At 44.7% G+C, this 24509-nt stretch overlaps 2 protein-coding genes and 1 pseudogene across 4 annotated transcripts; all 3 read right to left on the bottom strand.

The window, feature by feature from the left end:
• Positions 1-4702: 4702 nt before the first annotated feature.
• LOC146359529 (uncharacterized) lies at positions 4703-16993 on the bottom strand. 3 transcript variants are annotated; one of them, XM_084831738.1, is made up of 5 exons: positions 16571-16993; positions 11636-11855; positions 9370-9567; positions 6543-6689; positions 4703-5663 (listed from the first exon to the last, which is right to left on the bottom strand). In XM_084831738.1, the coding sequence occupies exons 3-5, from the start codon at positions 9389-9391 to the stop codon at positions 5062-5064; spliced, it is 771 nt and encodes a 256-aa protein (XP_084687864.1). In that variant the 5' UTR covers positions 9392-9567; positions 11636-11855; positions 16571-16993; the 3' UTR covers positions 4703-5061. The 3 variants fall into 3 exon arrangements, with proteins under 3 accessions (XP_084687864.1, XP_084687874.1, XP_084687876.1); XM_084831748.1 differs by having other exon boundaries at positions 11636-11789; positions 16571-16781; XM_084831750.1 differs by lacking the exon at positions 6543-6689 and having other exon boundaries at positions 11636-11789; positions 16571-16978.
• Positions 5707-6489, bottom strand: LOC146359530 (uncharacterized; the record flags this gene model as incomplete). The annotated part of the gene is made up of 1 exon (XM_084829616.1): positions 5707-6489. A coding segment is annotated over one exon (783 nt), but the record flags the coding sequence as incomplete, so codon positions are not given.
• A 3995-nt stretch (positions 16994-20988) lies between the features above and the next one.
• Positions 20989-23408, bottom strand: LOC146359528 (wolframin pseudogene; annotated as a pseudogene).
• Between the last annotated feature and the right edge of the window lie 1101 nt (positions 23409-24509).

Below are 24509 nucleotides of genomic sequence, written 5' to 3'. Positions count from 1 at the left end.
TGAAAATATGAGTATGAAGTGTGTGTACCCAGGAGAAAGTGAATCAACTTCAAGGCATAGTGGTATGAAAAGTTCAGCTGGATCAGGGATGGATAATATGACTGGACATAACTTTGCTATAGGCATCAGTAGTTTATATGAGTCATTTCCAAACACTGTAATGGGAAATTCTAGGATTCATAGGAAACTTATCCAGAGGTTTCTCAATGAGAAGATTGGTAATGGCCAAGATCTATAAAAGACAGCTTGGCCATCACCACACTGAACTTCTGCTTCAATATGTGACTACCAAGGAATGCTGGCAGAAAGGGCATGTTTTCCATTCACAGACGTAATGGTAAGGCTCAGGATTCCTGGGGCCAGTCTACACCGCTGATTTAATGTGGTGGGGAAGTAGTTTGGGGTTGTTTGCGACACATGATGCTGTCACCAATCTGCAGCAACCCCACAGATTCCCTCAAGAAAGGGTGCATTTTTGCAGAGTACTTTTAGTCCAGTTTTTTCCTTAATGCAGCTCCCATGCGGTTCAGCTGTTGTGTGCCTCATTCCTCCAGATTAAATCCGGCATGCTGCCCAGGGGTGTGTCTTTTGCCTGGCTGGGGCCATTCCAGGTTTCCCTCATTGTTGTAGTTTTCCACCATTTTGTGGTAGCCTGTGCAGATACAGGTCAGGTTTCTGTACTTTGCCACTCACTGTAATTCATTCTTCTATCCTTCTCCGCCCCTCTGAAGTAAACGATCTGGGTTTAGCTGCCTAATTTTCTAAAATCAGAAAATCTCTAAGTCTCTAATTCTCTCCAAAATCCCAAAATAATTAAATCAGTAAATCACTAATTTGCTATAGTGCAAAACCACTATACCTCTAAGTTGCCATACAGCTAAATTGCTGTAGCACTAAATCTCTATATCATGGCTCCATATGCACGATATTTCTGTATGGTTCCATCTTGCAGTAGGGACTTGGGAGTCTCATTTCTGGGGAGACTGGCAGGCAAGCAGTCTATGGAGACTGGTAAGCACACTTGTTGGTGGGATACAGGGAAACTTCCAGAGAAAAGGCTCTGCTCCTTTTCTCTGGTTGCCTGATATCCCTGACAATACATTTCCTTTCCCTGAGCAGGGGAAAGGGGGGCAGGGACCAAGCCTCTCATATGTGGCTGATGACATTCATTTTGACTGGTGGAACTCCACCCAACTCCACCCAAAGTAAGGCAGATTAGAGTGCAGTGTGACCTGTGAAAGCAGTTGGTTTGGGAGGGATATAGTCTACTTTTTTTAGCTTGGTGTGCTGCTGGTGGACCAAAGCCAATTTCAGGAAAAAGCAGAGAAAAGCCGAAAGTGATTCTCAGTGTGTTTCCGTGAAGATGGACACCTGGCCAATGCCTTGCAGGAACTGAACATGTGGCCTAGAACACAGGTAAGGAAATCTTTATCAGCAAGAGGCTTGGTTCCCGCATGGCTAACTTTCCAACAGGGGCGAGGGGAAGATAACCATTACTCCTGTGACCCACACAAATTGCTGCCTCCCCCACCACATACACAAAAACACACTTCAACTAGGCTTTAAAAAATAAACCTAACTGCTGTACCATCACTAACAAGGGAAACTCTGGGCGGGCTTCCCACATCTCTGCAGGCCACACTGGAAGTGCTGAGGGGACAATGGGTTGTGCACCCCTGTTTTCCAGCTTTTTTCAGTATCAGCAGCAAAATGCTTCATATCAGTACTACTGAGTTCAGACACTTTTACAGCACATTGCTGCAGTAATGTGCACATCACTTTCAAACACTTTTAAGCTCCTTCATCATAACAAGAACTTAGGAGCGAAGTAAGCTGAAAAACAAAGTCAGTGTGAATGTTTGTTATTTTTATAGGGTGGTCAATGTGCCCTACTTTACAGAGGGTACTCCTCTATTTGCAGAGCTGTCCAGTTTAAAGGAAAAGAACCATAAGAAAGGAGAGCAGGGCTGGATCTACACTTACTGCCTTTTTTCGCTTCCAATGAGGTTTCACCGCCCGCCTTTCACACTACGCAGTAGCCGCCTCGAATTGGAACCGGAATTTCCCACTTCTGTGCTCCCGCTTTCAATACCCTAATATCCCGGTATTTCCCCTTAATGTGCTCTGATTTCCCCCCTTCACTACCATATCCAGTTGTAGTCCCCTCCCCTGCCTGTCCATATGCGGCGGTGTTTGTATTTCCCTCCTGTCCAATCACAGCTCTTGACAGCCCCTTGTCTTCTTCTGGCTTCTGATCACATAGCTTCCTCAGAAGCCCCCATTTTCTCAGCAATGAGCAAAGGGCTGGATGTGTGTGTGCTTGTCTGATCTTGGAAGCTAAGCGGGGTCAATCCTGGACAGTGCTTGGATGGGAGACTGCCTGGGAATCAGGCTTCCTGCACTGAGCAGGGGTTATCCTTGCAGAATCGGGGCTTCTCCGTGATGTTTTTTTTTCTAATTCAGGCAGTTTGAAGATCATGCCTGAATTAGAAAAAAAAATTGCAGAGAAGCCCCAATTCTGCGAGGATAACACCATAATTAAAAAAAAAACCATCCTGAGAGGGGGATAGGAGGGGGTAAAACTTAGTCTCCTTTGAAGGGATAGAACAACCCACTGCTCAGTGCAGGAAGCCTAATTCCCAGGCAGTTGCCCATCCAACTACTGACCGGGGCTGACCCCGCTTAGCTTCCAAGATCAGACAAGTGCTCACAGGAAAACAGCACGGCGCTCTAGTATGAACCAAGCTCACACATTCGATGAAGCACTGCAACGGGGAAAATGGTGAGTGTGAATAATCATGTTTTAATGCAAGAGCATTTAACCCGATGGGACACTGAATTCATTGCGATGGCAGGCGCAATGTAGATCGGCCCCAGGTGTCTTGAAGCTGTCTATCAAGATTTTGCAACTGGACCACAAACTGAGCAGGTACACAGGTCACCTGGTCAGTTTTCCCCACTATAACGAGTTGTATTGTATTTCTAAACTTGCATCTATATATGTAAATTTGCACATGCAAATCTTTGTTCTCTTGTTCTCTTTTTAGTGATGCATTTCCTCTTTTGTAAATGATACATAAGTGGCAATCATATTTCGATTGCACCACTCTATAAGTTTCTTGCCCTGGATCTCCCAGACAGTTTTTGAAGCAATCAGCTAGTTCCTAATTAAACACAAGTGTATTGGATTGTCTCTGCTGTTTGAACACAGTGACAGGCATAATCTTTAAAAGGTGAAGTCAGTGTCTGCTAAAAGCACAGATGCCAAAGTGAGCCTGGGAGAGATTTGATCCTTTACTAGTGAGACCTCTGCAGCCTATCCATAATAATGTATAAGATTTTTAATGAAAGAAATAACATGTTTACAGTCTTAAAGGAGTTTTAGCAAAAAGGTAATTGTTAGTAGGGTGTAGCTTTTGAAATGTTCTCTGCTGGAATCCTCTTGGTCTCAGAAACCTATTTTTGAACTTGTAAATGCACGGCCATCGAGAGTGGCAGTTACATAGCAGCTATTTTATAAAGTATCTGTTTAGAAAAATGTTAATGCTGTTCTGTGGCACTAGGTGGTTGATTCTGACTACACTTCAGATTGATTTTAAACTACAGCCTTTCTAACTTTCTCGTAGCAGAAGTCAACGTTAAAAAGAAGAGGGCTAGAATTTTTGCAAATGGAAATTGTGAGAATGGCACTGAACAAACCTCTTCAATTTTATTATCTCTTTGATCCTTGCAATGGTTCATGGTGTTCCCGTGTGCAGGCTATGTACATTGTGATCTCGATTTTCTATAACAGGAAGAACAGGGCATTGACACAAGGCTAATTGTCCTAAAACCAAAAGCTCACCACAACTTCTGTCTGCGGAGGGCAAGGACTTATAGTTATTATATATATTAGTGCAATTTTCTCATGTTCTGTCACAATAAATGAACATGTCTGCTGGAGCTCACAGAAAATGTTCTTAACAAAGAAGAAATAATGTGTAAAAGTTGCTGGGCGTATAAAGATTTGGCTTTGCATACATACCAGTTCAGGGGGAGGGGGATATCTTCCAGGGAGATGAATTAAGGTAACGCTTGTTAAAATCATCTATAGATGACTGGATCTACTTTCTCTTATTTTAGCTTTACCTTAATTATTCCACATGCCAGAGCACAATCCCTTTACCTATTGAATAGCTTTCTCTCCAAACTGCTCCTTCCACCCCACTCCAGACTCCCCACCCCAATCCTTTGCCATTCTCCTCTTCCTGCTCCCATGAGCATTAGGGACTCCTGTTTACCCAATCCCCTCCTCTTTGCTCTATCACCCCAACACACTCCTCTACTGGAAAACCAAGCAGTTCATACATGTCCGAGCCTCAGTTTTAGGCCTAAATCCCAGCTTCACCAAGAACACGGCTAATTTCCCCATCGAAGCACAATTCTTGGTGAAGGCTGGAGTGTTCACTGTTGGTGTGATGTTTAAGTTTTCATCTTCATTGCAATTGCTTTACTCAGTTAATTTTCCCCAAATCAGCACGTGTATTTTAAATTCATGTACTCAGTAAATGTGCCTAAGTGGCATTATCCCCTTTAATCTTCTCTGAGTGTGGATCCTTTTGGGTGGAAATTGCCTTCTTAGCCATAGATGCTCTATTGCCAATGTCAAAAGGTTAATTGCAAGTGGACAGGGGAGAAATGACGAGACGACACCAATCAATTTGGGATAAACAGGGCCACATTTATTGATAGATTACAATCTGCGAAGAAAGCACCGGCGGGCACACCACAACAAGACCAACATAACAGGTGTAGAGTGAGGCATTCGTTGTCTGTGGCGAGGTGTCCGTTCTGGGCTGGGAGACCTTCCCCTGTCACCCCCCCTCGAGCCACAGAACCCGAGTGGGTGAGGAGGGTTGGCCTCAAAGGTAAGCCGTATCTCCCAACTGGGGCCACAAAACCCTGAGCCGGAAGCCTCGGGCCTTACCAGTCACCTGAAACAGTGCCTACGAATGCTCACCTGGCCACTCCCCCAGTGGAGAGCCCGCCCGGAGCCACCACAGGAGGGCGACAAGCCTCTGCTTATTCGCTCTCCCCCCACCTGCGCAGTAAACACTCCCAAATGCCCCTTCGCAGATCAGCCAAAAAGACATCATTGCCTAGTTCGGTGAGATGAACGCCGTCTGCCCTGTAGAGTATCCCCCGAGCAGGAGAAATGTCGGGGTGGATAATGGTCTGGTCGCCCTGTTTGATCAGGAAGTTCCCGATCTCTCTGTTGACCTTTTTACGGGCCTTATCCATGGCTCGAGGATCCAAGCCATCCCTCCAGACCACTCTAGGCAACACGTTGGACCAGATAATGGTGATTCCCGGCCAGCGACGCCGAATCACCCGCAAGTCCTCCCAAGCTTGAAGAATCAGGGCCTTGCCTTTCAGCAGGCCTAAATCGTTCCCCCCTAAGTGCAACACTAGCATCTGTGGGGGAACCTTCACCAGCCCTTGCTGGAATAATGTGGGCAGGAGGCGCTCCCAACGCATCCCGCGTCTGCCCAACCACTGATTGGTGGCATAGCGGCTGAGCCCTAGCTGGGATCCGCAGCTGGAGGAGGCCCTCCGACCAGCCCAAAAAACCATACTGTGCCCGCAGATGAGCATCTTCATTGGATCACTCGCACTCCGGTGATCTAGAAGAACAAGAGAAGTAATGAATGGAAATGTCCACACAAGCTAAGGGCCCGACAGTGGCCTCACGTATGCCAGATATGCCTTGGAGCGCCACCTACCGACCAACTGCACCTTATCTGATGTGAACCCCAGAGACACAGCAGTGGAGGCGGCCCCAATCCGGAAGGAATGTGTGCCGAAACAAAGAGCACCCAAACCCAGCGCCTTTAATGCTCGCTGTGTGACTGCCCAAAATTGATATTTGGTTAAAGGAGAAGAGTCTGTATGGCAAAAAAGGGGGCCGGGCAGGCTTCCCCGAACCTTCAGAAAGTCCCTCAATGCCGTGACCGGGCAGAGGTCTGGCATGGGGGCTGGAAACAGGGACATGCTGATGCCCCTTCCCCCCTGGTCAGTCTTGGACCTCCTAAGCTCAATAAGGGCTCCCTGCTGAGAAAACTGTAAGTCATTAAACTGCAAGGCTCGTCCCAAGAGGTCGCCCTTAGCGGACACCACCAACTCCGATATCCGGAATGCCCCAAAGAATGTTGTAAGAGCTGCAGCATGAAATAACAAGGCTTCTTGAGGGGATTTGCACAAGGAAGGCCATAGATCCCGCAAGCCCAGCAATATGTCTGGTGACAGAGGGCGTCTAGGGTCAGGAGGCACTGGGGACCCCCTGGACCAGCCCTGAAGCATCCGCTGGACCCGGAAGTCCATGGTGTTATCTCCTACACCCTTCATTTTAGACCAGAAGGCAAGTGCAGCAAGCCTACCCCCGATGGTCCAGGCTGCTAGGCCCTGCCTGTGGGCATGCACGCAAAACTGCAGTAGGTGATTGACCGGTATTGGCCAGCACTGTGGAAGATGTGCAGCCACCCGGAATGAAAAGAACTCCCTACCTGACCTGGCGTAAGCCGCTCTCGTGCTGGGGGCTAAAGACTGCAGGATGGCCTGTTCCGCCTCTTCCAGCCAACTTCCCACAGAGCGGCTGGCATGGTGTCCGGAATAGCCCACGCCCAGGGGGCCAGTTCTCGGAAACGTTGCACCTGGTTTCATGACAATGCATCAGCCAAGGCATTATCCATGCCAGGAATGTGTTGTGCACGGAATAAAATATTAAAATGCAGGCACTGCAGAGTGAAAGCCCGAAGCAAGGACATGACCCTACTGTTGCGCAATGACAAAGAATTAATGACCTGGACAGTGGCTTGGTCGTCGCACCAAAAATGCACGACAGAATTAGCAAGCTGGGCTGCCCACAGGTGCGCGGCAACATATAATGGAAAGAGATCTAGGAAAGTAAGGTCTCTTCCGACGCCTAGGGTAACCACTCAGCTGGCCAACGTGCGTGGCACCATCGATCGCGAAACACAACCCCAAAGCCTAGGGCCCCAGATGAATCTGAATGTATCTGAAGTTCTGCTTCCAATAGCAACTCCTTCCTCCAGAAGGAAACGCCATTGAATGCAGCCACACAAAAAGATCATCTTTCATGGCTGATGATACCCGAATGCAATGGTGCGGCAAGCGCAGGCCCCGCATGGCGTTACAAAGGTGTCTAAGGAAGGCCCTGCCAGGGGCAACTACCCAACAGGCAAAATTAAGATGCCCAACAACTTCCTGCAATGCCAACAGTGTGACTTTCTTAGAATGAAGCATGTGCTGTATCCTTTAGGGCCTGTAATTTGTCCGCCGGGAGCCTGCACAACTGATTCACGGAGTCCAGTTCTATGCCCAAAAATTTAATAGTGGGGGAAGGGCCCTCGGTTTTTTCCCCCGCCAAAGGTACACCCAGCTCATTTGTGAGGGCGGAAAATTCCTGCATTAGCCGTGCGCACTGGGGGGTGCCACATGGACCTGCAAATATAAAATCGTCAAGGTAGTGCACGATGCTATGGGACCCGGTTTTATCAATCAGAGCCCATTCCAAAAAGGAACTGAACTTCTCAAACATAGCGCAGGACACGGAACATCCCATGGGTAGGGCCCTGTCGACATAGAACTGACTGGAAAAACTGAATCCTAAAAGGTCGAAATCATCGGGGGAAATTGGCAAGAAGCGGAATGCGGATTTAATGTTGCATTTTCCCATGAGGGCCCCAGGGCCCAGTGCCTTCACCATAGATACTGACGCCTCAAATGGTGTGTAGTGAACAGAGCACAGGTGCTCAGGAATGGCGTCATTCACAGACTTCCCCCTGGGGAAGGACAAGTTATGGATCAGCTGGTATTTACCTGCGGCCTTTTTAGGCACAGTGCCCAAAGGGGAGACCCTGAGGTTGGGGAAAGGAGGGGAATCAAATGGACCAATGACCCGCTCCATGACCACTTCATTATTGATCTTATCCAAGACTAGGTGTTCGAAACCTGCAATAGATTTCTGATTCCGGCAAATTTGGGCCTGGCATTGGCCCTGAAATGGAATCCTAAAACCCAGGGAAAATCCCTCTTCCAAGTAGCAGGCGTCCTCCCGAAGCAGGTAGCGCTTCAAAAGGCGCTGTAGGGGCTGCAACTTAATTGGATTGGGCCCCTTTTGGCGGAGGTTGTGTGCTGCCCCCGGGCTTCCTACCACCCTGCCATTCCCGATTTGGGCCCCGCTGACCTTTGGCCTTTGGGCAGCCAATGAAGGCGTGTTGTCCCCCACAAATGGAGCACGCGTGGCAAAATCTGCATGGGTTTTTAAAGCAGACACCCTTGGAACCAAACTCCCAACAGAGAGCGCGGTGTTGAACCAGCTGTCCCGCCCCAGCCTTAGGGGCTGAGGCGGGCGTCAGCTTAGCTAATATGTGCCCACTATCAGATCGCTCGCCAAAACCCGGCCTGGCAGGGGTCATAAACTGCAGCCAAAGATCCTGATCTTTGGCGTCCCAGCGCAACGTGGGGTCAAATGCCGCCCGCATACAGAAGGATTCGTCATAGGCCAGCCAGGCTCCGCCCTTGTATTCGGTGTAGGCCCTATATATAATATCCAAATACTTAGTGAGGACCCAACCACGTTCTGGGTGCTTTTGCTGAATGACACCCATATATATTAAAAAGCTGGGCAGCCAATTTGCCCAAGTGCGTGACACCTTCTTACGCCTGACCCTCTCCTGATCCCTATCGCCAGATTTCTCCCCTTCCTTTGTTTCAGACTCATGGAATAACAGGGAGAAGATGTCAACAAATTCTCCCCGGAGTATTTTCTCTTTTGTTGCTGGCAATAGGTGATATCCCAGGGGAGTGGATGTACCCCCGGTCGGGATTGCCCTATTCTCTACCTGGGCATAAGGGTCATTGCTGCCTGCCCCAAGCTCCTCGGAGCTCTCGCCTACAGGGCCTTGCCACACAGCTGCGCAGGCAGCCATGGTGGATGGGGCGTGCTGAGGAGCCACTCTGTCACCGACCGAAGGAGGCTCAGTGGCTGGAGGGGCCGCAGGTGCTCCCCCCCCTGTAAACCCCACCTGAGAGGTTTGGAGCAGGGACGGGGGCCCCCTGGGATTGGGCAGATGCAGGGATGCCCATCGTAATGGCGGCCCCACCCGGTATGGCATGGCTTAGTGCCGGGAGTGTGTAACCTGAGCTGAAGCGGTGGGGTGGTACACCAGGGTGAGGGAACCCTGGGATGCCCCCTACTGGGGAGTGAAAAGGCCAACTCATCCCCCGCTGAAAAGGGGAACCACCCGTATGGCGGGAACTGGTTACGGCCAGTCGTTGGCACGGACCCCCCAGGGACTGAAACCTCACCTGAACCAAGGTTGTTTGCCATGTCAGGGATCTGGCTGCGGTCTAAAACTGCAGGAGCCAGAGAGATGGGTGCCGGCGACCCTTGCACCGGAGGGGGCTGCTCCGAAGATGAGCATGCGAGCGCTGGGGCTGGTGCAGATGCTGTTTGCCCAGTGACGGTGACGACCTCCTTGGAAGCCTCGATTGCTGCCAGCCTCTCTGAAACAGATATTAATAGATCCTTGCGAGCTTGCCCTCTAGTAACCCTTGAAGTCCGGGGAACTCGCCTGGCAGGGGTGATTAATGCAGGGATCCCTAAGTCCCGTTCAGCAGCCTCCAGTCTGGCCAGAATGAGGGCCATGTCTTGATCCTCATCGTCGGATGAGGAAGAGTCGGCCCAACGGAAGTGGCGCTTAGCTGGGGGGCAGGGGGCTTTAGCCGGGGGGCAAGCAGCTTTGCCCTTGCCTTTCCCCCTCCCAAACCCTTCTTGGGGGGCATCACTGTGTGTTGGGAGATCTGCCAACTGGCTTTAAATGGAACCCTGAATGAAATGCGCTTACCTATGGATATATTTGGTATGTTTCCAATTTCTCTTTCTATAATTCTTATTTATTTAATTATTGGTAATAATATTATACTATTAATTGCGTGTAAATTAATTTGTTTATTTGTTTGCTTTGTCTTTCATTACTGTTATTATTCTTTATATTAAATCGCACCCTATACTTTCCAGGCGAAGCCTTGAGCCTTACTTGTGCGCCCCTTAAACAACTGCTCCCCCCTTTATTTATTTATTTATTTATTTATAATTTATTTTCTCCTCCCTCCCCCTTTCTACTTTTATGAAGCAAAGGGGGGGGGGTTGAAGGTGCAACAGGCCACTAGGGGGCAGCAGAGTGCTAAAGGAAGCCAGGGAAAATCTCAGTACTCTGGGGACGCAAGGAAAGAGGCTGCTGCTAGCTAGGGATGTACGAAAGTCGCTTACCTTTTCGCAGGGGTGTTTCGCGGTGGGGGGGAGGCACTTCGCTTCTCCCCCCGAAGTTCAGGCGAGGGGGGGGAGGCGTCCCGCCTCGCCCAGCCGAAATTCAGGCTGGGGGGGGAGGCGCCCCACCTCGCCCAGCCGAAATTCAGGCCGGGGAGAAGCGCCCCATCTCCCCGGCCGCGAAAGAAAAAGTAAAAAAACAAAACAAAACACCCCGTGATAGGCTACGTGACAATTAACGTAGCCTATCACGGCTAGATTTCCAAAGTCAGCCATGATAGGCTACGTTAATCGTCACATAGCCTATCACGGGTGACTTTGGAAAAAAGAAAAGCACGTACGCAAATGGTGGCGGCCCATGGGCGCCGCCATTTGCGTTCCTTATTTTGGCACGTCCAGTCTACATAAAGATTTACATAGACTACGGCGAAAATAAGGGCAACGCAAATAGCGTTCCCTTATTTTCGCCGTGGTCTACGTAAATCTTTACGTAGACTACCTGGGCCCAAATAAGGAACGCAAATGGCGGCGCCCATGGGCCGCTGCCATTTGCGTACGCGCGTGTTTTTTTCCCCCAAAGTCACCCATGATAGGCTACATGACGATTTACGTAGCCTATCACAGCTGACTTTGGAAATCTAGCCGTGATAGGCTACGTAAATCGTCACGTAGCCTATCATGGGTGTGTGTTGTTTTTTTACTTACTTTTTTATTTTGTAATGGCAGCGGCGGCAGCCGGTCAGGAGACCGGCCGCCGCCCCCGCCCCCTACGAAACGTCGCTGAACCGCCGCCGGGACCCGCCACCGAGAGGGACATTCGCTGAAGGTAAGTCCCATCCCGGGGGGGGGGGTGGGGGGCCGGCGGAGAATTTCCCCAACACTTTCGGGGGGCCGAATGCCTTGGCGCTCGGCCTCCCAAAGATTCGGGGAGAAATTCTCCGCCATCCCTACTGCTAGCACGCTGAAGGCAGCCGCAGATAAACGGCCTATGGAGGTGAAAAGGAGGAGGTAAGCCCAGGCACCAGAACCCTTTCCCTTCCCTCACCTTAATAACAGCTTCCCGAAAGCGCTGGGAAGCCAATGGAGACCCCCCCAAGCCCACACAAACACGCAAGTGGAAGGTGTTATGGAGCGAGAAAGGGGCGAAAACAGGAGACCTTCCCCTCCTGAAATCAGCTGGGGGGGGCAGAAACGCTGCGGAAACCAGAGCGGGGACCACCAAAGAAAGGGGGAGGGAAGGGTGAAAAGCCTCTCGCTAGTGCCGGGGAAGGGATGCAAACCATGCAGCTCAATAGCTGCCTTGACCTGGGAATGCTGCCGCCGCTGCCGAGCCACCGCTGCGCCGCCAAGCAGCCGCCTCGTCCCGAAGTTACCGCTGTGCCACCTCCTCGTCCCTGGGGTTGCCGCCGCCGCACTGTCGAGCTGCCGCCTCGTCCCTGGGGTTGCTGCCGCTGCGCCGCTGCCGAGATCGAGGACGAGGGAGGACATGATGTGCTGCCACTTGAAAAGGGCGCGAAAATTCCAGCTGGAATAGCCGGAATGAGGAGGCTGTGGGGCAGCGCGGCCTAAATAGTGGCCGGGTAGACCCGCCCCTAGGAGACCCCAGGGGCGAAGGCCAATGGCCTTCGCCCTTGTCCCGTCCTCCCCCCGCGGCCAGGCAAGCCTGGCGCAGGGTGAGGGCACTTTTAGCAAGTGCATGTCTTGTGAGAATGTGCACAATCTTGCAGTCAGAGCCAATGTTGCCCTGGCAGTGTTCTGCGGAGGCTCCACGGGACGCTATCTCAAACAGGGTTGAAAACCCTTTTTATCTTCCCCTGGAACTAAAAGGGGAAGCAAGAGTAACATCTGGATGAAATCTTGGAAGAGTAGCTCATGTTGCGGAGCAGCAGAAGGGCTGGGCTCCAAGGTTAGTTTTCCAGAGCAAAGACATTGACTCAAAGCTGTTTTGAAACTCCTATCCAATTAGCAGAACACAGGGCTGATGAGTTCCAAATGTAGATTTTTAGTGTTTATGGATTAGAGAATACCAACAATACTTGAGGACCTGCAAAATTTGTTTAAGGAGAAGGATGGCAACATCAAAGGGAAGGAAAACGGAACAGGACCACCACCGGCTACCCCCACACACCTCCCTTAGCAAAGTCTTCTAGGAAATATAGAGGAGCTGCTTGCTTTGATAAAAAACTTTGTCTCTTCAACTGTCAGAACAGGCTAAGAGATTGGATACAATCCAAGATTCCATTACCATCCTTCAGGGGGCTGTGGACCTAATTAATACTTCTCTGCAAAAAACAGAGGTGAAAGTTAATGACCTGCAAGATCGCGTATCAGCTCAAGAGATTACAATGAAAGCTTAATATCCTGTCTACTAGGATCTCACAACTGGAAGCATTTACACGAAGAGTGAACCTACATATTATTGGCATCAAAGAATTACCCACTGATGTAAGCCTGTCTAAATTCTTGGATAAATTCCTGCATGAACTACTTGCTTTGCCATCTGATTATTTACTTGACATTGAGCATGCATTCTGTGTTCCAAGTCCGGTGCGTGGCGTTAAAGAGACTGCTGTTACTGTTATAGTTCAGTTTGCAAGAGTTTCTACAAAAAAAGTACATCCTACGCATGGCAAGAAGGAGGGGAAATCTTCTTTGGGGGCAAAAACAAGTTAAAATTATGCTATTTCCGGATTACACTAAAGAAATCACTGATAAAAGAAGGCAATTCACTAAGGTGAGAAATCAGGCAAGACAAATGAATTTACAATACCACATAAAATACCCTGCCACATTTTGCATCCTCTTTGAAGGACAGATGAAAAAGTTTTTAAATCATGAAATGGCAGAAGCTTGGCTTGTTGGTAAAGCATGGGAGACATCTTCTTCAGTCCCATGAGCTGGGAATGTATAAACAATTATCACTTGTCGGTTTGTTTGGGTTATAAGATCCGGGCAGTATGCCAGAGATGATTGTTTACATATATCCATTTCTTCCCCCCTTCCATTTTCTCTTAACTCCTTTTTGTTATATATGAATATGACATGATATACTGTATATAAAATTCTGGTTTGTGGGTGTATAGAAATGTACACACACACATATATATATTTAGAAATGATAGTATCTAAAATATAGATAGTATAAAATATACTAGTGATTGTTGTTGATTTTGTTTTTTCTTTTATCCTTAATAATTTTTTAAGTGATGATGATGATGATTTTGAGACTATGATTAATAATATTCCTAGTTGGTTGATTTTAGCTTTATCATTATATGTTAGCTGAAGAGCATTTTATGGCTAGGGGTAAATTTATAGCATGTTTCTTTGCTATAAATCTGAGGATGTGTTACGAAATAAGATGGATTACCTAGGCTGTACTGAATTGTAATATTGGCAATGGTATAATCTTTTAAGTAGAGTGATACTTGAAGTTTATCTGTAATACGTAACTTTTTCTTTTCTTTTCTCTTAATACTTTTTCTTGTTCCCTTTATTTTCTTGTTCTTTCATCTTTTGCCTTCTCTTTCCTTTTTATATTTTCTTTTTTGCTTTTCTGGTAGTTGCTGTGTCCTCAAGAATATTGTAATGTTGGAAACTGCAGATGGTGATTATGTTGTTGGTATTCTTTATTTCATTTATAAAGATAAAAAGTAGAATAAAAATTAAGTAAAAAAAGAAAGGAAAAAAGAATGTGCACACTTCTGTGCACATGTCTAGATGGGAGCATGTTTGGTAACAGTAGCCTTAGGAAAGCCCTTGTTCTGTTTGTTCATATTGTAGATTTGGAAGAGGGGGCTAATACTGGTCTTCAGGTGGTCGTAAAAATTACAGCTATCATCTGTTGACACTCTTTCAGCATCCAAAGATACTGTATAAATGCTGTGTCTGTGTGACCTGTGAGCATCAATGTTCATGACACATTACTGTCCCTACCCCGAAGGCTTACAATCTATAATTTAACACAGGGAGGACAACAGAGCAAGGGTTGGTAGTGGTAAACTGGGATAGGGTATGTTGTTGTTTCATTACATGCACTTAATTGTAGTTATAGTAGTGCATAATTAAACTGTTGTTAGAGAGCATAGGAAGTCACTGCAGTGGACGTGTTTAGAGGGAGGAGAGATGATAATAAGGAAAGCAAAGAAGTCTATTCTTTGGAGAATTGATCGTCTGCTAACCCTCCTTCCAGCCTCATGCTCCGCTAGCTTAATTCACTGTTGAATAGTGAGAGGTGTATTGAGAAAGAAACGTTAGAGCTGCCTTCCCCAAACTGGTGCCTTTCAGATGTTTTGGACTCCAACTCTCATCTGCCCCAGCCAGCATGGCCAGTGGGCAGGGATAATGGAAGCTGGAGTTCAACAGATCCAGAGAGCACTAGATTGGGGAAAGCTACACCAAAGCTACACGCAGTCTCCCTCATACATTCAACCAATGCAGTAAGGGACTGTGGGGCCAAGCCAGCCAGTCATGCCCCCTTCCCAACCATGTGATTTGCTGGGGTAAGAATGGTCACTATAGTCCAGTGGAAAGTCCTTATGATATGGAAGTGTGGCCTATAGTTTTTTTTAGTTTTGTCTGCATTTTGTTTTATGTAATCCAAAATTACCAGGTGACATGTGCTCACCCTTAAGCATTTTTTCCTACTTTTAAAAAATTAATTATTTTTTTGGTTTATTCTCATATGAAATAAAAGTACATACATTTTAAAAAATACATGGTATGTATAATTAAAAAATGTTTCAGGTTTAACCAACCATGGAAGACAAGTGCTCATTCAGTTGGAAGTTCAGTTGTGTTGTGACGAGAAAGGTGAAAGGCCGATTGAAAGTGGATCGAACTGACTTCCAACAATTATTAAGTGCAGTAAAGTATACAGTGATGACTTGCATAATCAACTTGAAGAAAACTTATCAAGAAACAATGAACTAACTGTGAAGTGCCATAAGAGTTGGGTTTCTACATACACATCATCAACCCAACTATTGAGACAATGAAAAAGGCAGTGTCAAGAGTTAGCAAGTGCAACTGCTCCAAAAAAGACAAGATGCACAGAAAACAAAAAATTCTCATTCCAACAACACTGTATGTTTTGTGGGGAGGAATGCAATATTGTTTGGGATCCAAAAAATCCATCACGTTGGTGGCCTGCTTATGTCTGTAGGGAAGCTGATGTAGGAGATTAAAAAAAAGAGTCAAGGACTCCTTTCTTAAAGTAAGCGATGCAAGAAAAGACGAATGAGCTGGTGCTGTAAGATTTCATGTTATGGGTGCTATAAGTGATCTACGTGCTGCAAATACAAGGTATCATGTAGACTGCAAAACAAATTTCATGTCACTTATGAACATAGTTCATAGACTTCGGAATTCTGTAGATTTTGTATCAAGACCTAAAATGACTGAAAGCGAGTGTGATTTTGCATTTGAATTTTTTATCAATGAAATGCAAAGCAATCCAAGTATTTGGAATGCAGTAGAACCGCACCAATTATATCAGCAAAATGGAAGCAGAAAACAGTCATGGAAACATCTAATTAAGACTCTATCTGTGAAATTTGGTGCAGTCCTTATTGTTCTTAACTCATCAGGCATTGCCAGTATTGTGCTTTTTTGGTGTACAGTGTGAAATATGGATTTCAGTTTACCCAGGACCACTCAGTTGATCAGGCTGAGAGGTTTGGGATCTTATGAGGTGGAGAAGAACATGCACACAACCAATGTAGATGAAAGAAAAGGAGGTTCGTTGAGATAAAAGAAATAAGCAAAAGTAGAAACTCCCCAGAGAGTTTCATGCTCTCTGAGGCTTAAGAGGTTGCATGCCTCTCAGGTACAAACTTAGTTACAAAGAAATCTCAAAGAGTTTCAGGCTCTCTGAAGCTCAAGAGGTTGCACGCCTCTTAGATAAGAGCCCCAAACTAACAATCCTCAAGAAGTTGCACCCTTCTCTGAGGCTTAAGAGGTTGAACGCCTCTTAGGTAGGAACTTAGTTACCCAAATGTGGTGCATTAAATGACTAAATATACAGTTAGTCGCTGTTTGTTGCTCAGCTCCAGATCGGTCCACGCCGCCAATGGCCCACTGAGACAACGGTGATACAGTGTCAGCCAGGTCCAAGCCTAAGCCTGCTGTCTTATATCCTAAACCCAAACAGTAAAGTATGACAGAACAAAGATAACTGTGCCTTATCTAAGCCCTGGACAGTAAAATCCTTTCCCTGAATTTTACCCAACACATACTCACCACAATGCTATCGAGTACTTGGCCAGAGCACTTAATATGTGTCCTGTGGATTGAGGGTACTGTTGGTATGTGCACATACAAACAATCCAGATGCAACCATGCCCCTCCTGAACAATGGGAGATTCAGGGGTTTTACACCCTTTCCCCTCGCTGGGGCTCATGAGATCGATCAAAGAGGGGTTCAGTATATTCTTTGTTGATAATACATCATGTTCCCAATTCCAGGACTGACGTTGTTACTGGCGGACTGACATCTCCTTCCGACTCCCCAACGTTTCTCAAGGTTGTTTCTGTGGTCATAACGTGCCATCCTCTTCTTTTATTGGCCCATTTCTGTCTTCTTTCCATACTTTGGCAATCTTCAGCACATACCAGAGAACCCTCATCTGGCCCTCCTGCAATAAAACCATTCATTCTCCATTCACACCTCCCCTTCCTGATCTGGGCTATTCACATGACATGAACTGGTTTAGAATGTTGGCCTTTTTACATTTCATAGTGTTCTCAATGGACACAATTGGGTTACAAAATACATTTCAGGCTTGTATTCAGGGTCAAAATCTGCATTCTATTTCTTTTCACACCACATTTGTTACATTGCAAAGAAAGCAAGAGGACATTGTGGCGCCTGAAGTCTACAAGGTTATCTACTAGGAGCAGGGGGGGAAGTTATAGAGGGAAGCAATCTTCATTGACAAAAATCAAGTAAGAGTGGATTTAAGGAATGAGAGACATTAATAAAAGTGATAAGATATTAGAAGTAAATATTTAAGGGAAATATAAGTGGATATGAGGAGACATTAAAAAGACAACTTGAAGAAAAATAGGAAAAATAAAATCACACTTGTCAACAGCAGCCAACACACTTAAAGTTGTAAATAATGAAAAAGATGATCTTGATATTGCCATCTTTAAAGTAAGTAGGAAAATTGTGAGTGATGTGAAAGTGCTCTTACACAAACCATCTGAATACAAAACTAATATTAGTACAGATATTGCTTTAGCCGATGTAAGTGATACTCTATTGGAACTGTTATCAAAAGTGTCTGAAAAGCTGAACCAGTCACTGCCAGCAATTCTGATAGCATCTGTTGTAACAAGCATAATAAAAAACCTACCCTACAATGTACAAGTTTCTCTTGGAGTGCTTCTTCATGATTCAAAGTCAGTAACTGATGCACAACTTTGGAATCACATGTTCTTATGGTGAAGTACTTTGATTCAAGAAATCGGCAGTAAATGCAGCTGCGAATGACATGAACAACTGTGGCATGTTTAGTTCATCATCTGGCTTGGTACGGTTGCTGTAGCCAATGTTGATGCAAACATATAATCTCAAAATGGAAGACTTACCATCCATTTGCTGGCAGTGCTCTTGACTCAAACTGAGGACACAAAAAATAATACTGATACACTTCAAACTATCAGGCACATAAAAAAAGATGTCAGATAACTGTACGGTGTTCCAGCTCTCAGATGTGATGGTACAAATACCTCAAACATGCCTCCAAAGGAAGAACTGAAATCTGTAATTCCCTTAAAAGTGCTTTGTCACAGGGCAATAATCAGCAAAAAAGCAAGTGAACTTGATTTTGAATTCATTAAAAATGTCACAAGTAACCCAGAATGTCCTGAATACAATGGATACAACACTACCTTCTGCTACCAACAAAACCATACCATTAAAAGCAGAACAAAGCCTGTATATCTACCCCAATAGACATGACACCTCCTGATCCAGATACCATCTTTACAGCACTATCTTGCAGCCAAGAGCTCATTGTACACTGGTGGTGAAATTACATATCGAGACAACTTGAGTACAAGCCATGAAGAAGCAGATAGAATCATTGTTCAGCAGATGCTTGTAGCTGCAAAAGAAGGGCCTCATGTCATCTCTGTTCTATCTGATGACCTGGATGTGTTCATTCTACTTTCATATTACTACCAGAAGAAGAATATCTCTACCTGTGTAGTAATAGGGTCTCCAGTAAAAGGAAGGGTCACCGTGGATATAGGGAAGACAGTATAGAGACATGCATCCATTATTCCAGAACTTATACCAGCACATGTACTTTCTGGGTGGGATGCTGTAGCTTGTTGCTATGGTCTAGGTAAAGGCACAATTTTGAAAGTAGTTCAATCAGGACTGTCATCTTCTGTGCTTGGGATGAGAATGCTCTGCTGGATAAAGTTATACAACAAGCAACAAAGTTTATGTCTGCATGCTTTGGCAACATGCCAGTAATACAATGTCAGATGTTCAGATGAAAGTTTGGGCCAGCAAAGCTAGACAAGGTTGCGCCATTGCTACAAATCGATGCTCATTTCCACCAACAAATTACTCATTTGCAAAAAACGTTAAAAGAGCACATTACTAAGCTTGCCTCTGGCAATCTGTGACCAAAAGAAATCCACCAAGTCTAGATCCTGTGGATCACAGATGGACAAAGGATGAGCTGAACAAATCCCTTGTACCAGTTACAGTGCCATACAGTTTTCCATATGCTCCTGAATTTATTCTGAAATTGGTCAGGTGTGGCTGTGCCAAAGTGAATTCATGTAAATCATCAAAGTGTCACTGCTATGCCATAGGACTGCCTTGCACTTTGTTCTGTGCTTGTAACAATTTAGAAAGTTTGAATTCTCAATAGCATTTGACTTTATAGTGCTAAACTCTGGTTATTTTTCATGCACGTATTGAGTAACGTTTTAGAAGTTATGTGAAAAAAGTAAGATAAAAATGGTTAAGATCACAATATAAAAAACAAATGTCACTGTTAACTACTTTCCTCCCTACAAAATACATTTTATATGAATATGTAATGAACCTATTACTTTAAAGGTAATAAAGTATATTTAGTAATTATCAAGTTAAAAAGCTAATTTTTGAAATGTAATATTTATAGTCTACTTCAAACAATGCTCAACAGTGAAATGATGTCACCACGCATTCCCTGTTGTTTTACATCTATACCTTCCAAAGTAAAGAGGGGGGAAAATTAAAGAACACAAAATCCACTTCAGGGGAAAAAATGAAAATTATCTGCCAGACTACTGTGTACATACAGATATATGTGCATAGGGCTCATCCATGTGACAGGGAATCCTACCTCCTCATGTGGAGAAGCCCTACACATATACATCTGTATGCACATAGGGCCCATTCTCACTGTGGCTGAACACATGGCCAGTGCAGGAACATAACCACCAAGCATGATCTAGATAAGTGCAGTCCCACATCCCCCTCATACTTTGAGTGAATGTGTGGGTGGAGTTGTGGGTACCCACTTAGTGTGGATAATGTTTAAAATCTGTAGAAACAACATTTTCATTTATTAATATATGGCCACCTTGCAAGACTCCCTTTTATTGGTCTTTAACCAAGGACCAATAGAAGTTCCTTTAGAGTGACTTTCAGAACACCAGTCAGCAAAATCCTTTCTAATGCCCCTAATCCGTATACATATCGGGGATATTCATACTCGGTATTGCAAACTACCAAAGGCGCCAGTTTCCTTAGCAACTATAACCAAAGCTTCTGTTAGCAGTCAAGCCCCCATACATTGTGACCTTTGTAGAGGTTTGAGGCCTAATCAGGTACCTGTTTACTTTTTGTTTCAGTTCAAGCTGAGGTATTTAGTCATAGTATAAAACTTATAACCATTCATAACTCTAAACACCTGTTATTTTACATTAAAAATAATAAATAATATATTTACAACACTCAATTCCAGAAACAATAAGGGAGGTCCCATCTTGTTTTATAGCCTGAGCGTAATACTCAGACCTATTTTGTTCTATGATGCTTACTACCAGGTAACTGTGTACAGGAGTGCAGCCTTAATTAATAAAATCTCAGGTATACACTGAATCCATGTGTTGAGTAGCTGCATGTTATGCGTGTATTATTTATTGTCATTCAAGCTAATAGATTATGTAAAATAGCACTGCTTGTGTTTGCCACTTGGTGGCACTTAGGGTAACACAAAATACTTTGAGACAAGCAGTGTAAACCGCAGTAAAACCAGTGTTGATTAATATAATCTACTTAGTTGTCCCTCTAGATCTGAGAAAAGAAATTGTAGCATAACTAGGCAATCTACAGTGGTATACTTTCCTTTACCTGTATATTTTCAGCTGCTGCAACTGCTGCTGTAAAGCCAACGTTTCAACAACTGAGAGTGTCTGTTAGGATATTGTACTTTCCTTGGACAATTTTTAGGCTGCATTCCTACACCCAATTCATGGGGAGTAAACCCCAATGAACTCAACAGGATTTACTTCTGTGTAGACATTTATTATTATCATTATCATTATCATTATTATTATACCCCGCCTTTTTCCCAGTACTGGGACACAAGGCAGCTTACAAAAATTAAAACATATACAATTAAAAAAGGTGTTGCAATTAAAGCTCAGCATTCAACTGACAATGGGGAGAAGAAAAAATCAAAGACAAGTCTGTCTGAGAGCTTTCTGAACAGTGCTTCTCCAAACGTGCTCTACTTTCACATGCCTTCCTGCAGGTAACAGTTTGGACTTGCAGTTTAAGCATGAGATGGCTTTAAGTTCAAATTCAGGCCATTTGCTGCCAAGACGGCCTTCCAGAATGGTGCTAAACTCAATTACACTTCCTTGCCTCAAGTTCAGCAACACTTTCTTAAACTCATTGCTTGCCTTCAGCACAATATCTTTGGTTACATCCTCCTCCTCTATAGGTCTACTTCCATTGAAAGGCATGCCCACCATTATTTCAAATTTATAGCAGTCAAACCTTTTCATGTGGCAGTCATGTTTTGTCAGATACTTTTGATGACAGAGTTCCTCCTGTTCCATGGTAACGCTTTTTGGATCACATACTGGATAGATTTCACCATACAAGCATCTCAGCCAGTCACCAATAAAAAAAAGAAGCATGTTTACTGTTGACTCTGCACTATTGTCAATGTCAGTTACTCTAACATACTTGAACCTTCCAGTCCATGTCACTCTATGGCCCTCCAGATGACTACATAAAATCTGAGTGCATGCCATGTTGGTCTCCTTCCAAGCCCATGGCCCACACAAAAATCCATACTGATTCCATGTCAAAGTAGAGTTGTACACTTTCATCCCCTCTGAGCGGTACACATAAAACCAACAGAACAACACTATGGCAGTGAGCCACACCAGAATAAGTTTAACAATTGAACTCCTTGTTAGGGATTTCACCATTTCAGCTACAGAGATGCTGGCTCTCATCCACCACTGGAAAAGTAGAGGAATCGTACATAATACAAGAGTTACCATAATCTTCACAAGCTCTAATGTTATTAACCATTTTATGAAGTGGACGAGACACATCAGTACAATGCCTATCATTAGAATAGGAAGTGCAAATAGGAACAAAAAGTAACCAACGGAGGCACGAATTAGACCAATGCCAGAAGACTCTTGTAGAATAGCCACTGAGAGTTCACACCACATGAAACATACTAAATAAGGAACCACGTAGCAATATGTGCCTTTGAAGTTCCGATCTGTGACATTCTAAAGAAAAGATAAAACAAATACAGAAACAAAAGGCAAGGCACACTGGGGTTCAGCACAAAGAAGTGGCCAACAGGGATGCTGTAAAATGTTTTCCCCAGTAGCTTTAAGTGGCCCATGTTAATAGGTGCAACCTGCAACAAGGAGAGGGACCCAGCAGCAACCTCTGTCAATAACGCTCTTCGTGTGTAGGGTTTGGCACTTGTGCCCAAACTCATGTAGCTTGTCACCATGAAGAAAACTGAGATTGTAGCCAACTCTGAGCATGGCTGCAGTCCTTGCTTGCTATAGGGAAGGAAAAAATTACAAAGAACATGGAGAGCAGGAAGTAAAGGTATGGCTCTAGATGGTTCCAGCCAAAGTTAACTTCTGGTTCCGCAACATCTAGGTTTGGTTCAAGACAAAGCAGCAAGTCAGTGAGGGTACGGAAGTTTTCCCAAGCTTTACTATATTGGAATACTTTCAGGGTGCAAATCACCATAGAAATGAAGGACAGATAGAAAATAACTAACGGGATAAAAAATGCAAAGAAGTCAATCGTCAGATTACCGATGATGAATAAGAATATGAGAGCATTTATATGGTGTATTGGAATAATAGTTGACAGCCAATGCATTCTTGTTTTCGATGCATTATCTGTGAGGTGTTCTTTGATTTCCATAATAGCATAGTGGATACTTTATGACCTTGAGTTGGAGTGGAAGCTCCTCTGGACTCTTCCCTGCCAGTGCATCATCCTCATCCTCATCCTGCACAAGTAGTTTAGTTAGGATGATGCCCTTTGCATACTTTTTGGTTATTTCAACAACATCATCCAAGGCAATATAATTCGTAGATTTACTGCTCACCAGTCGTTCCAGCATTCTTCTTTGCTTCCGTACAGACTTTGGAACTGGGCCAGGCGATTTCTCACCACCTTCACTGTCAACTTGGCCAACATTTTCTACTAGTTCTGAAACAGCCATTTGCTTTTTATTCTTTGGGTTTAGTTTCCAGTACATGACTAAGGCAGCTTTTCTCACAGCTGTTTCCAAATCAGTTTCTGACAATAATTTCTTCACTTCTTTCTCATTCTCTGAAGTGATGCCTCTTCTTTCTGCTAAACATCTCCACAGCAGTTTAACAGCTTCCTTTTGCCCTTGCTTGGCAGCAAAGATCAACCACTCAACCCCACTGCAATTGTTGAGCTCCTTATCCCGGTCTTCTGCTAGCTTCAAGTAGTGTTTTCCCACCTCTGTGCTTTAGGTTCCCCAGCTTTTGCTCTTTCCATTAGTTCTTCAAAGAGAACCACTGGTTCCTCCATCATGGCCTCTGAATCATCCACTGCCAGCTCGGACAGGCCTCCCCAACCATCTCAGCAGAGTTCAGCTATAGGATTCTGCTGTAAAACACACATATGCTAAAACCACTTTTTACAATAAAAGTGAATAAAATGATTGTTAGGGTATATGGCCTGTAGTTTACTGATCTTGCTGTCTTTCAAAGCATGAAGAACTCCTAGAATACTTCATTGCAAATTGTTTCCAATTCAGCCAAAGGCAGAAAACTAAGAGCTTGTACATCTGTTATAGCATCTGTTCAAGGCACCACATTCAACTGTAGATTTTTTTAAATCCAAAGAAATGTATATTAATGTGTTTTTTTGGTGACTGTAATGATATCCGTAAGGAATTGTCTTCTTGGAAATTGAGCCATATTGTTAGTATCTGCTGCTTTGTTTAAACAGCAGCAAATAGGAACATAGATAGATGCGATGGTGAATTTCCATCTCAAACACCAGTCAAAGGCCTTTGCAGTGCATAGAAGTATTATGACGTTGCCGCTCCATGTAGCCCTTACTCTACCTTTTTTTATTGTATCAGTAAGTATAACTGATTTTCATCTTTATCATACCCAAGAATACTGGCTCTTGAATCCTTCTTTTGTGTTTATGTAGTTTTTTTTTTCATAGAACACGTTAAGAAAACTAATGTGTAAAGCCCTCAGCATTAAAAGAAGAAGAGGGTATTAGCTTCCCCCCACCCCCAGTGCCCCATTAGAACTTTTTACAAGGGAGTTGTACTTCACAAAACTGCCCAGACTCTGTGAATATCTCCAGGCCGCCTGCCACCATCCAGACAAAGCTGTAAATTCTGTCAAATGCTAAGGGATATGTGAATGTGCAAGTGACACAGGCTTCCACTATAGCATCCAGAGGGAAACTTACACAGTTGTGCCCTAAGTGTCTTAAAAGGGGTAAATGCAACATTATGACTACCCCACTGAGGCATACATAGTTGTTGCATAAACTGGGTCTGAATTTGCCCCAGTTGAATGATCAAATGGGATTAGTTCAAGTCTGGGACGATATGGAATGAGTGTTAACTTTGTACTCAGCAACATTTTAATTCTTGACTCTCTTTAACCC

Source organism: Heloderma suspectum, chromosome 1 (assembly GCF_057233095.1).
Source record: "Heloderma suspectum isolate Gila_16-S chromosome 1, 16-S_ref, whole genome shotgun sequence".
Taxonomy (NCBI): Eukaryota; Metazoa; Chordata; class Lepidosauria; order Squamata; family Helodermatidae; genus Heloderma; species Heloderma suspectum.
Note: the sequence above shows the minus strand (reverse complement) of the source record. Positions and strands in the feature narration are given on the sequence as shown.

Excerpts from the sequence above, each read along its gene's own strand:
- LOC146359529 (XM_084831738.1), bottom strand. The coding sequence starts at position 9,391 with ATGGCAAACAACCTTGGTTCAG. Across the intron at positions 6,690-9,369 it reads GGCAAACAACCTTGGTTCAG|GTGCAACGTTTCCGAGAACT; the intron begins GTGAGGTTTCAG and ends TCATGAAACCAG. Across the intron at positions 5,664-6,542 it reads AGCGGCTTACGCCAGGTCAG|ATCACCGGAGTGCGAGTGAT; the intron begins GTAGGGAGTTCT and ends TTGTTCTTCTAG.